This window comes from Macaca fascicularis, chromosome 8 (assembly GCF_037993035.2).
Source record: "Macaca fascicularis isolate 582-1 chromosome 8, T2T-MFA8v1.1".
NCBI lineage: Eukaryota > Metazoa > Chordata > Mammalia > Primates > Cercopithecidae > Macaca > Macaca fascicularis.
In genome coordinates this window covers 25,811,350-25,824,777 of record NC_088382.1, presented here as the reverse complement: position 1 = coordinate 25,824,777, position 13,428 = coordinate 25,811,350, and the positions used below count along the sequence as shown (strand labels likewise).

The 13,428-nt window shown below is 54.3% G+C and overlaps 1 protein-coding gene across 2 annotated transcripts in view; it reads left to right on the top strand.

The window, feature by feature from the left end:
- Window positions 1-13,428, top strand: part of PEBP4 (phosphatidylethanolamine binding protein 4) — a 227,194-nt gene that overhangs the window by 209,487 nt on the left and 4,279 nt on the right. For both annotated transcript variants that reach the window (XM_005562829.4, XM_015454579.4), the window contains exons 5-6: window positions 4,026-4,071; window positions 6,262-6,375. In XM_005562829.4, coding sequence (XP_005562886.3) covers window positions 4,026-4,071; window positions 6,262-6,375 — 160 coding nt within the window. The remainder of the gene's footprint in view (window positions 1-4,025; window positions 4,072-6,261; window positions 6,376-13,428) is intronic.

Below are 13,428 nucleotides of genomic sequence, written 5' to 3'. Positions count from 1 at the left end.
TTTCTTTTTTTTAACCTTAGCATTTAAACAAGTTCCTCTTGAAAACATCAGCCTGTCTTAGCTATAGGAAGGGAAAGGAGATTTGGTCTGTGCTCAGCCCATCTTAAAAAGGCAAGAGCACATCTGGAGTCTGGGCTGGGGGAGGCAGCAGGGTCAAAGTGAGGAGGCCTAAGGTGTGGGGAAGCTCTTAGCAGACCCTGCAGGTTCAGCCATAAACCTTCCCTCCTTGGTCAGTCCTGGAGGGGCTACAATTTCTACCATAGAATCAATACCTGGTAGGAGCCTTCGGAGACTAAATGTTAAAAGGTGAGAAAACTCAACTTTCAGCCTCCTTCAGGGTCTCCTTCCAAAGCCTGTCTCTTGTCAGACATGACAGGAGTGGTGTCCGTATTCCTCAAACGCTGGGCTGGTACTCCCTCCTCCCCGGGCACTTTCCTAGCCCAGCAGCCCTGAGCAGTGCTCAAAACTACAGGTTTCTCCCTCTTACCTCCTGAAACTTCCTTGAATCTCATCCATCCCTAAAGAGTTTCAGCTTTCTAGTGTGATCACAGGCTAGAAGTGACATTCTAATCCAAATATTTGTTTTGAGACAGGGTCTCACTCTGTCATCTAGGCTGAAGTGCAGTGGCACCACCTTGGCTCAGGATCAGCTCCCTGGGCCCAGGTGATCCTCCCAGCTTTGTCCCCTAAGTAGCTGAGACTACAGGTATAGACCATCATGCCCAGATAATTTTTGCATTTTTTTGTAGAGATGAGGTTTTGCTATGTTGCCTAAGCTGGTCTCAAAATCCTTGGCTCAAGCAATCCGCCCAACTCAGCCTCCCAAAGTGCTGGGATTACAGGTGTGAGCCATTGCACTTGGCCATCATGAAGATATTTTAGAAGAGCTAAAGTCAGGTGGCAGGGTCCCCATTTTCACCACAGCCCCAGCCCTCCTGATAATATCTCCGTATTTTAATCATGGTCTTTGGAAAATGATGCCTCCCATAGAAATACTGGGATTGTCATGATGTCACAGAAAGAGTGCAGGATGGCACTGAGGTCAAAAGGCATGAGACCTTGAGTCAGCTGATTTTGAAGGGCCTAAGGTCCAAGGTCTCATTCTCCTTGAACATTCTGGGGTTTTCCCTCTCTGGAGCCTAACTCTCTCATCTTTTAGAATTTAGTTTCCTAAGGCCCCTACCAGGTGTTGATTCCATGGTAGAAATTGTAGCCCCTCCAGGACTGACCAATGAGGGAAGGTTTATGGCCAAAGGGAACTTAGGCAATTCTTAGGACAATCCAAGTAAATCACAGCTTCTGACCCCACACCATGTGGGGGCCCTTCTGCCACCAGGTCCTCCCCTGTTCTTTCTGCCAGTGAGGACCAGCACCTGTCTGTGGGATCAGCTCCGGGTGGGGGGGACCTGAACAGTCCATTTGCCATCAGTGCCCCAGTCAAGCACTGGGTCTGCTGAGTGACTAGGAAGGGCCAGTGGCTTGCCTCAGCAAACCCAACATAAGGATTTGCAGAGTCTTTGCCTATGCTGGCCCCGGTTGATAAGGAAAGCTCCCCAGAGTGAAAGGATGAAGAAAGGGAGCCTTCCCACCCCATCAAGGAGCCAGATCAGCCTTTCCACCCGCTGCGGCCCTGCACAAACCAGCTCCCTGATCTGACCGGCCCCAGCCCCCACCCTTACCCGCTCCCTGGCCTCACTCTGAGTGGAACCCAAGCCTGGGGGGAATTGAAAAGAAACAGCCAGCTTAGGTTGCTGTTGTTTTGTTTAAACAAACTGCTGGCTGGACTGACTTGGAAAGGAATAAGGGGAGGATGAGGAGCTCAGGGCAGACCAGGCTGGGCAGGTCTTCCCTGAGCTCAGCCCCAGAACTCTCCATCTTGCTAGGGTGGCAGAAGAGCTCTGCAGGGAGAGTGGCTGCTGGGCATCTGTCAAGGCCTTCCCTCCTCTCCTGGAAGAGATGGGCATCAAGGAGACAGGTTTCCATTCTCCAATCCCTTATCCTTGTGGGCCGCAGCCCTTTGGCCACATGTGGGCCTGGATAATGCCAGCCCTGGATAATGCCAGGCCCAAAATGTGGGGAGTTGGGGGACTACACTGAAAGGGGAGTGAGACAGAGCTGGAGTGTGCATCACCGTATGGGTGGGACCTGACGTTGAAGGCTGCCCAGATTCTCCTGAGCAGAAGAGAACAGGATCAGGGAGAGTGGAAGGAAGTTAAAGGAAAGAGATCTCGGCTGAGCATGGTGGCTCATGCCTGTAATCCCAGCACTTTGGGAGCCTGAGGCGGGTGGATCACCGGAGATCAGGAGTTCGAAACCAGCCTGACCAATATAGTGAAACCCCATGTCTACTAAAAATACAAAAATTAGCCAGGCATGGTGGGGGGCCCCTATAATCCCAGCTACTCAGGAAGTTGAGGCAGAAGAATCGCTTGAACCCGGGAGGTGGAGGTTGCAGTGAGCCAAGATCACACCACTGCATTCCAGCCTGGATGACAGAGCGAGACTCCAAGAAGAAAGAAAGAAAAGGAAGGAAGGGAGGGAGGGAGGGAGGGAGGAAGGAAGGAAGGAAGGAAGGAAGGAAGGAAGGAAGGAAGGAAGGAAGGAAGGAAGGAAGGAAGGAAGGAAGGAAGGAAGGGGATCTCACCTGCATCAGGTGAAGAAGACGAAGTACAAGGGGCTCATGGGGGAAGGGTCTATCTTTCCAGTCTCCTGCTTCTTCTTCCAACCAAATGAGACCTAGGTCTATAGGAACCAGCCTTGGAAGAGGGATATCTGACCAAGAGGCCCAAAGTGAGGACAGTAATAGAGAAGCTGCAGTTCAAAGGGGAGGAGATATGGTGGGTTCTGGACTAGGCAAGTAGGACTTTAGTTCTATAAAAGGTAAACCACAAGCTAGGGGATTGGATCTCACCTACCCCTGCCCCCACCTCAAGCAGGGCCTCCCACCTCTCCCCCATCCTCCCAGGATCCCATGAGCCCCTCTTCTAGGCTTGGTGAAAAGGTAGCCAGGGCACAGTTAGGTGTCGGCAGACTCAATTAAGAGTCATGCTAATCACCTTCATTAAGGCTATAAAACCCCACACCTAGGGGCCTCGGGGCTCCCTGGCATGGCCTGGGGCCCCTGAGCCATGGCTCAGAACCAGGGGCCCGGCTCCAGTCTCTTTCATCTGAGCATCTCCTGGTCCTGCACAAACAGTAATTAGCACCCACCCCCGGGGTCACCTCATTATCCCACAGACACCGCGTGGAGGGGAGGAGGGAGGGAAAGAGAGGAGGGAAACTGAGGCTGTCCCAGTGGCCAAAGAAACTGCCCCAGAGTTGTGGGCTAAGTTAACTGAGGGTGGGGAGAAGCTACCACAGAATCAGGCAGTGTAGCCTCCTCCTGCCTTCCCTTCCCCCACTGGTTGCTCAGAGCCCATTGCTTAATATTCTAAAGCTTCCAAAGGGAGCAGAATCCTCCCTCCAGAGAAGATGGGCTCCTTAGCAAGATCCAGAGAACTGCAGATCTAAGCGCCTCCCTTAGATCTGACCAGACCCCGCAGGTGATGTCAAGCGCCCAGTTTTAGGCACCGATGGGGATCATGGAACAGCTCTTTGGGAAGTGTCCTACAGGGCTTCTCTAGAGGCAAGGTGTCCATTTGCCACCCTCAGCAACATCTGTGTCTGTCCTCTCTCCCTGGATCCCCTGAGGTACCCATTCCAAAACCCCACTCACTGCCCTGTCTCCCAAAAGCAGCCATACATCCTCCTCCTCTCTCATCTTCCTCCTCTCCCATCCTCCTTCCTCTCCCATCTTCCTTCCTCTCCCATCCTCCTTCCTCTCCCATCCTCCTTCCTCTCCCATCCTCCTTCCTCTCCCATCATCCTTCCTCTCCCATCTTCCTTCCTCTCCCATCATCCTTCCTCTCCCATCTTCCTTCCTCTCCCATCCGCCTCCTGCAGAGAAAGAAGCAATCCCGCAGAGCCCACGTGGCCTGAAGTGTGCCCAAGGCGTAACCTACAGCCCTGCTTGTCTCTTCTTTCAGGGTGCCGACCTGAAGAAAGGGAAGATTCAGGGCCAGGAGTTATCAGGTGAGTAAGACATAGGGACCCCTTCCCCCAGCCAGGGCATCAGTAACGATCACAGAACCTCATGGTGCTGCTTTGTCGTGTGCTAGCGCCAGCCTGAGAGTTTTCTCGGATGCCCTGATTTCATCTCCACAACTGCCTTTTATGGTCACTGCCATCAGTGTCCCCATTTTAAAGAGGATAACACTGAGGCACAGACCATCCTGTGCCATGTGAACAGCTAGTAAGGAATGCAGCCAGCGTCACAGTGCAGGGGGCCATCTGACTGGAGGCTGCTTGCAACACCTGTCCACCCCCATCCTCCTCCCAGCTCCCCTCTCTCAGATCCCTGCCCCAGGATGGTGCCCCAACCTACCTTGAAAGGGATGCTCAGGTAGTGGGCTGGCCTCTGGCACAGGACTGGGCACCAAACTTAGCCTTGCAGTTCCATGAAGCAGCATGGGCTTCGGCACCAATCAGGCCTGGATTCAAATCCCAGCACCACCACTCACTGCTGGCCTGGCTTCACCTCTCAAGCCTCCAGGAAATGGGAAGATGGAGGAGATGTCATAAGTGAAGGCCTACAGCCCAGGGCCTGGCCCGGAGAAGTAGTCTAGCATGTGTGAACCCTTTCCTCTCCTCCTCATGCCTCAATTCTCTGCCTTTGGAGGTTTTGAATGGGGAATTCTTGAGGAAAGCCCTAGTGAGAGGCCTTAGTCTGTATCTCCCTTGAGGATAAATTCTCCATTGCGCAGATCCAGTGAGTTCTCACTTCAGACTTGTCCGCACAGAACCGAAGTCACCAGTTTTGGGCAGCGTCGAGTGTGCCCACGGTGGAGTGCACTCCACAGCCCACATACCCACCCACCTCGCCCACACTGACTTGCGCACGAGGAGACTCCCTGGCACCCACCTGTGCTCAGACGACTTCCTCAGCACTGGTGGTGTTTAGGAAAAATGCTCCTTTACCTGCATTTACACACACACTAACAGGGCCTCCAAAACAGCCTCAGGGTGTTTGCACACTGGCTTTTCGTGTGCACACACCCGCCCCAAGTGGAGATCTCCAACCACACACACTCACATGGCTCCAAGCACATCCAGCTCTGCTCTCACTCTGAGTGCGCACGCGTGCACACACACACACACACACACACACACACACACACACACATCTGATCTGCGATCCAAAAATGCAGGGAAAGATGAATCGTCAGGAATTCCCCGGCTGTTGGCATGCTGGAAGCCACCAGTGGCCGGAAGTGCACAGTGAGGGACGCTTCCAATGCTCCAAGCAGCAAGTCGTGCTTTTGTTTAATGATCGGGAGAGAAAAGAAGGGGAGATGGCCATAAAGGACCAATACTCCCTCCCACCAACATCCTCATTGCAAATGCTTCTTTCCCACCCACCCAGGAAGATTCTTGGCTCCAGCCTGGCTCTCCTCCATGGAAAGGAAGATGGAGAGAGGGAAGGGGAGTGGGAAGGGCTGAAGTATGCTGGGAAAGAGGCCCACCTTGAAAGACCCAGGCCAGGCCAGCAAGATCTTGTCTCTCTGCATGGACTTGGGAGAAGAATGAGGGATGTCCCCACCCCACTTCCCCCACTCCAAAAAAAAGCACAGCCTCCTGGAGGAAGAGGGAAGGAGTGGGAGAGGGGCCTTCTCCCCGGTGCCCCAAGCGCCCAGCTCCTACAGCTCCCATGATCAAACCTTTGAACCCAGTCCCACCCACCCTTGTAACCACTTCCAGATCCTCCAGACGCAGCCAAGAAATTGGCTTCTTTGGGGATTGAGTTCATAAGCAAATGCCGAAAAAATAAATAAAAATCCTCTGCCAAACACACTCGCAGAGGAAGATGGGCTTCTCTTGAGGCAGGAAATCCATCAGGATAGACTAAAGCAAAAACAGGACAATGCCAACACCCACCGGCCCATAAAGGCCTGGGAGCCACGCCAGCACCCGAGGCCTTCAAGCCAGCTCAGGGTGTTTCCTCTCGGACCACCTCCTCCCCAACTCTCACCCCCACCAAAATATGTTCTTCTTAAATGAAGATACTGAAGCTGAGATCCCACCAAATACAAATCCTAATGGTTTGCATGGGTGAGTCCCGATCTGGGGCCCCAGGGAGGTCAGCAGGACCATGGGAAGACAGAGAGCTCTGCCCTGGATAATATGGGATGGTGATGCCCACCTCTCTCCTTCTTCTACCTGTAGCCTACCAGGCTCCCTCCCCACCAGCACACAGTGGCTTCCATCGCTACCAGTTCTTCGTCTATCTTCAGGAAGGAAAAGTCATCTCTCTCCTTCCCAAGGAAAACAAAACTCGAGGTAAGACCTTCCCATCCTTCCATCCACCTCCAGGGTGAATTCTGGGGTGGAACCAATGCTTCATACATTTATGGGGAAATTAGGGCCTTGACCCCCACTCATGAGCCTTGGAGACTGGTGTCAAAGGCTGGTGTTTCTTGGGAGCAAACTGGAAGGAGTTCCTTAAAGATGTTGGCATCAGATGTGGTCTCCCTTGAGAAGTAAGTCCCACAGACTAATGTGAAGGCTCCAGCTGGGTGGGTTGCTATGTAAGGCAGGGTCTCAAAGTGGGTGACTGGAGCCAGGGAGAAAAGTGCCCCGAAACTTTGCATGGCATGTGCAGACAGCTGCCCCTGAACTTTGGCAAGTCACTGTGCTCTGTAATTGAGTCTGATCTGGGCAAGAGGACACTGGAATGCCACCCTGCCGGTCTATCCTCACGGGTTGCTAATTACTGGGTCGGCTGTGCCATCTCAGTGATGAGGTGAAGATGTCCCCCACCATCCCCCCTCCACTAGCTTCTCTGAGCAGCCCTCCTTGGCTTCTGGAGCAAACCAACTCCCTATAGCCTCCTCATGGCGAACCCTGCCTTCTTGGCCTCGGTCCTCCCGCCACCAGGGCCAGGGAGCAGGAGCGGTGGCCACTTGGCCACTGCAACATGCCACAAGTGACTCACCTGACCCAGTGTGAGCCATGCCCCCGACTCCCCCTCCCACCATCTGAGCCTTAGATTTCTCTTCCAGAAAATGGGAAATAAAGCCACCCCTGCACTCTATCACCTTCCCAGTTTTAGGGAGGGGGAGGCAATAGAGACTGCACAAATGCCATCTGAGAGTGCAAGGAGCACGTCCCCCAGGCTGGCAGGAAGGCAAGTGGGAGGGTGGGTGTCATCAGCCATTGCCTCTCACCCAGTGACCTTGACCAAACATCCACCCACTGGGAAGCCAGCACAGGTATTGCTACAGCTGCAATGCCGGAGGCCCCAGAGGAGAGGAACGTGGAGCCCAGAAAGGCACAGGTTGAGCGACCGGGCCCTTCAGATGTGCCAAGCAGGGCCCACCAATCACAGAGGGCTCCAGGCCACCCTGGGAGTGGAGCTGGTGCAAACTTTCCACCGGTGAACCTTCCCCAGGTGCCCTCAGCACCTTGCCAATCCATGAATCTGTTTAAACAGCTTTGCCAAAGACACACTTTTAAGTTTAGATGCAGAGAGAAGGAAACACAATTATGTATCTTGCCCAGACCAAGAAAAACTGTCTCCAGCACCCTGGCTACCAGTCTCACCAAAGATGTCAGGACCTCAGCCTATGACATTCCCCCACCCATGGGGTTCTCATAAAATGAGGCAGTGCCTCTGAGCCCCACCATGAGACTCCGGGGTTACCATGCCTATGCCCAGGGCAGGAGCCTCTCGCGGGGTAAGTGCCTTCTGAAGGCAGGATGTAGGCAAGGATAGAGCATCAGGAGATGCCATGAGGAGGGACAGACAAGGGAATAAGAGAGCTGCATACACCAAAGATGCTTCCCTACTCTGTGTGCTGGGGCTCCCGAGGCTCGACGGCAGCCTGTCCTCCAGAAACCACAGTGGCCTGAGGTACCAGCAAAGGCCTGACCCACCCCTCCCAGGATGTTGGTGACCAGGCAAGGAAGCCAAAACACACTGGGCCTGAAACCCATTGTTTGGTCTTGTGTACTTCCCCACCCCACCCCTTGACCCACCTTTCGTCCATGGGGAACTTAGAAACTGGACTTGCATCTGGACAGGGTTTAAAATGGCCCTCCCAGATGAAAGCCCCAGCCAAGGTCCCAGTCTTGCCATATGATGCCTTCCATGTGCCCAGCGCTGTGCTGGGAACTTCAGAGAAAATACAATCAAGGGCGCCAGGAATTTTCCCTGCCCTCAAGCAGCTTACAGTCTGCTTTGGAAATAATTAAATAACAATGCAGAGCAGGTTGTAATTAAACACTTAATTGTGTGATTCTAACTGTAAGGACAATTGGAAGTCTGTGGACTCAGGGATAGATCTCTTCCCTTCCTACCATGCCCTTCCCTCCAGAACACTGTGCCCTCTCCAGCCAGAGAGGATATAAAGGTGTTTTATTGTAGAATGAGGCAATCTGGACTCCCCTCTCTAGTTAGTGATTTCATTTTGAGGCCAATGAATGAACCTTGCTGGGCCTCGGTTTCCTCATCTAGAAAATGAGGGGTTGGCTCCAGATGATCTACAAATTTCTCTGGCCCTGAGGCCATGGGGAGGAGGTTGGAGCAGGGCTGGGCCCTAGAGAAGGAGGAGAGCTGAATCCTTGAGTGAAGGAAGAGGGAGCTCTGGGTTGGAGAAACCGTGTGTGTGTGTGTGTGTGTGTGTGTGTGTGTGTGTGTGTGTGTGTGTGTGTATTTTTTTTTTAAGTGAGAAAATGGAGGGGAAGGGGGAAAACAAGGTTCTCAAAAGTCTGGCAGAGGAGTGGCTTTTGCGGGTCGACTCTGGGAAGCTTCAAGATTATTTACTGGAGAAGCGATACTCAGAAGTCACTCTTTGGAGATGACGAACCTGGAAGGACAGGCAGAACTGACCAGAATGAGAGGACAGGACACCACCAGAGGGGTCAAGACATGAGACAGTGAGGTGTGGATGAACCCAGGGGTGATTGCAAAAGCAGAAACCCCGGGTCCTTGCACAGTGTTGAAACACTCAGGGTCTGGTGCTCTCTGAAGCACCTGGACAGTGCCTGGGGACTTATGGAGCCCAGGGCTGGACCAGTGCTTGGGAGGCCAGAGCATGGGGCCCCTGCCAATGAACAGAGGCCCCAGGACTTGCCTTGATCTAGATTTCTCTCCATGGGAGAGAATCCGTGGAGGAAGTGGGATGCCAGGGATTGGGTGGGGCGGCAGACGGGGGGGCAGTGTGGTGTAACCAGCTGCTTGTGTCCCCCGGGTGAACAGGCAGGAAAAGCTTCTAGAGACTCGAGGGGAAAGATCAGCCTACAGGAACCGGGTAGAGGGGCGTCTATGGCAGATGGGCCCCTGAACCCCATCCTATTCAGGCCTCTTCCCTCCCTGGATCTTATGGGTGAATGACAGGCTTAAGGTGAAGAAGGGGGCTTGAGATGATTCTAGTAGAGCCTGTCATGACTATGTAAAGGGGTGTGGGGATGGCATTGTTCAGACCCAAGGAGGTGAAACCCTTCCCAGAATTCCTTTTTTTTTTTTTTTTACTGTGACCCCATGACAATGTACAGGTGGTCAGCAAATGAGATCTTGACATCCCGACTCTGATTGTTTGATGTTGGCCGGGTGACCTCCCCTCCCTGGGTCTTGATTTTGACCTCATCAAGATAAGGGGTTAGACTAGTTGATCTGCAACTGAATGACCTGAAATTGATTTGCCCCCAGCTTCCTGGGCTGTCCTCACTTCTCTGTTCTGCCAAATAAATGCAGGGACCAGCTGATGAGGCTCGACTCTCCCGGCCAACCCTGACATTTCCTAGTAGAGGTCTTCCATCAGACCCCAGGAGGCCAGGAGCACAGCAAGGGCCCTGGAGGGGCTTAGAGCTACCCTGCTTCTAGCTGATGAAACCTTGCCCTGCCACCCCACTCCTCCTACCTTTGCCCTGCCCTGCCACCCCACTCCTCCTACCTTTGCCCTGCCCTGCCACCCCACTCCTCCTACCTTTGCACAGCTCCTTCCTCTCTGGCCACTTTTGAACCACGCTTGGCGTAACTCAGTAATGCCTTCTGCATTCGCTCAGCTGATGCCAGACGCCTAGTGTGTGCTTGGCGCTGTTTTGGGTGCTGTAAGAAGTCACCACGTGATGGTGTCCCTGCTCTCATGCATGTGTGGAGTCACCCTGGTGGAGCTCTGTGGATAGGCGGTGCTCACTGAGAGAGTTAGGGAAGATATTCAAACAGTGTAAGCATAACTGGTCCCCAGTGCGGGAGGAGCAGAGACCTCTGAACTCTAAACAGCCTTAACTGGTGCCTCTGACAAGGGCTGGCTGGCCAGCATCACAGGACAGCTGTGTGACGCATGTCCCAAAGGCCACACTTTACCTTTCCAGATTTGCAGTCACCATTATCTCAGGCCTGTGACATGCTAGGCTTTCTCCCTCTGATTCTAAGTGAACACCCCTCTGAGGCGGACATCTTCCCTTCCAGGCAGATTTCATTTGCACCTTGTACCATTGCCCTTGCATGCAGCACACTGCCAGAACATCCCTGAACTACTTCTTTGCTCACATCTGCCGGCCCACCACTGCCCATCTGGGCACCTCATTCTCCCCTTCCCAGACCCGCAATGCCTTGCCCACCTTCCAAGCACCAGTATCCCCTACTGGCCCTCCATCACGCCCTCTGGAACAACCCCACAGAGCTGATCCGCTCAGCCAGGCTTCCTCCCGCCTGCTGTTGGCATCTCTAGTCTCTATCGTCTTCTCCACTCGCACAGCATTTGTCGTGCCTCCCCAGACATCTGCTTTGATCTCTTCTGTATTCCTAAATCACTTGCCACTCGTGGCGGCCCCCACTTCCACTATGAGACTACCAGTTCCTTAAGAGAAGTGCGCACCTCTGCCTTCTTTCCCTTCTCCCACCTGTCCCTGTGCCCAGCCCACTGTGGGCTTTCAGTCAATGAGTGTGTCTGTGTGTGGGACACACCCACATATGCACATCCACAAGCCATTCACACACATGGATCTGCACGTTCTCACACCCCCACATTCACAAACACACATCAGCTTCCCTCAGCACCTGAGAAGGCAGCCACCTCTGTGAGGCCCATGCCCACAAGTGACAGTCTCTGCATTGATCCATGTCCTCCCTGTCCCGCCTCTCCACCAGCCTCCCTGCCCCTCCCTGGTGTTCCCCTTGCCAACCATGTCAAGGGGACAGGACAGTGGCCATCACCCCTACCCCGGGGCAAATGAGGAAAGCAAAGCCTGAAACAGTGAGTGGCATGACTTACCAAGGGCATCCACAGTTAAGAGCCGTTTGACTTTCTTCTGACTTCCAGGGAAGGGCTGTTTGCACCTGCCACCGTCTTGCCTACATCCCTGTTCTCCTGACCCAGACCACCAGACTTCTGAGCCCCATTGGGGATACAGACAGAGTGCAGTTGCATCCTGCTATCCCGGGCCTCCTTGGCCAGCAGCAGCTGCCCAGAATGGTCCATGCACATTCCCCTTCCCTGGCTGTGGCTGAGCCTCAGACTCCTGGGGAGCTATGGTCTGTGCCACACCACACCTCAGTCACCTCACCCAGAGGTGTCACAAGCCAGTCTCACACCCCTCTTGCAAGTGAGCAGGGGAAATCCCCTCTCTGCCCCATGAGAGGACATGCCACAGCTTGCTCCAGAAGCCACTCCAAGGCCAAGTGCCCAGGATGGTGTCAACGTGCTGGAAACTAATAGGCAAGAGAGGCTCTGGTCACCACCTCCAGAGCAGCCTCAGGGCCTTCAGAGGGGAAACTTGTTCACTGCAAAATGGAAGTCCTGGACCAGGCAGCCATAAACCGCTCCCTAGCACCACAGGCACCCAAATTCAGCAGCTCAGAGGTGGAGCCACCCACCCACAGGGGTCAGAGAGGAAAGACAGGCAGGGACTTGCCACACAGGGGGTTGAAGTCTTGCTTGTGGCATCTGAAGGCATGCAGGCCTCGGTGGGTGAGAAAGAAGGGGAATCTTGGGGCCAAGGGCAGCAGAGCCCCACGCAGCTTCAAGGGTAGGTGGTGTTGCCGCAGAGGGATGAGGCTGGGAGGAAATCCGCCAGCCTGGTAGCAGAACACAGCAGCTCGTGGTGTCAGGAAGCATGGAGGGAAGAGGTCTGAGAGGAAAGGAGGCCCTGCCTGGAGAGCAGCCCCCGCCCTCAGACTGCCCCCAACCAGCGCACACACAGACACAAACACACTCAGCCCACCCCCGTGACCTCCCATGGTGGTTCACCTGGCCCAGCCCCAGCATCCCCCAGGGGCCCAGCCCCTGATCACTGTGTGGGCTTGTGGCAGGAGGCGCTCTTCCTCCAAAGGGCCCCACCCACTTGGCCAAGCGGGTAGAACTGGGGGCCTGGCAGCCGCCCAGCTGGGGCCATCCCGGGCAACACTCAGAAAGGCACCCAGGCTGGGAACCACCTGAAATCTCCATGAGCCCCAGGTGGACCTCCTCAAGAAGCAAGTCCCAGTCCAGCCAAACATCAGCCGTCCCGAGCAATATTGAACACATCAAGAAGAAACCACAGATAAGCCCCCAAATTCTACCCAAAATGCCAGCCAACTGTCACCACTACCAAATATTGGTATTTATCACTGGGAGCTAAACTGGCAGCTTGGAGTCTCCCATCACATTTCGCGCCCCACCCTCAGCTGCAGAAGGGCGGAGGAGGCCTAGGAGATGCACTGGCTGGATAATTAGAACCAGCTTCTACTCTTCAGCCCTCCTGGGTCCTCTCTCCAAAGGAGATGTGGGTCCCCTCACCACCCCAAAACTCCCCTGGCATCCCCACCCTCTCACTCCTGCCAAAGTCACAGTGCCCCCCACTACCCCAAAGCCTCTCGAGCCCGCAGGATCAGCCACTCAGCAAATCTCCAGGAGTAATTGGATGTGATGGAACGAGGGCTTTTCAGGTCCTGAGTAGAAGTCTCCGGATGTCATTTAATGGCACAAAAAATAAAAGGCTCAGGCCTCCCGCCTACCACCGCCAGGACATCATTAATCTTGGCAGAAAGGTATCAGCGCTTCTATCAATGTGGCCGGTCCCGTGACGAGCCAGACAAATTACAGACCTGAGCCGGGCTCTCTGTGGGGTGGTTATTAGGCTGGAGTTGAGTTTTTGTCTTTTTCTTCAGGGCCACCATCCCCCAACAAGAAGCAGTGGTGCCCTTACCTAAGGGGAGAGGCAGCGAGGCCAGAAAAGAGGGTGACCACCTTGGGTAGATACAGATCACCAGCTGAAGGAACAGGGCTGTTCGGAGCCAGAGCCAGTGGCCCCTGTCCTTACAGAGACTGCCCTGGGACAGGATGCTGCCGCAGCTCCAACCTCAGGGGCTCAGCAACCCACTCCCTATTCTCCAGTCCACCCGAACAGGGG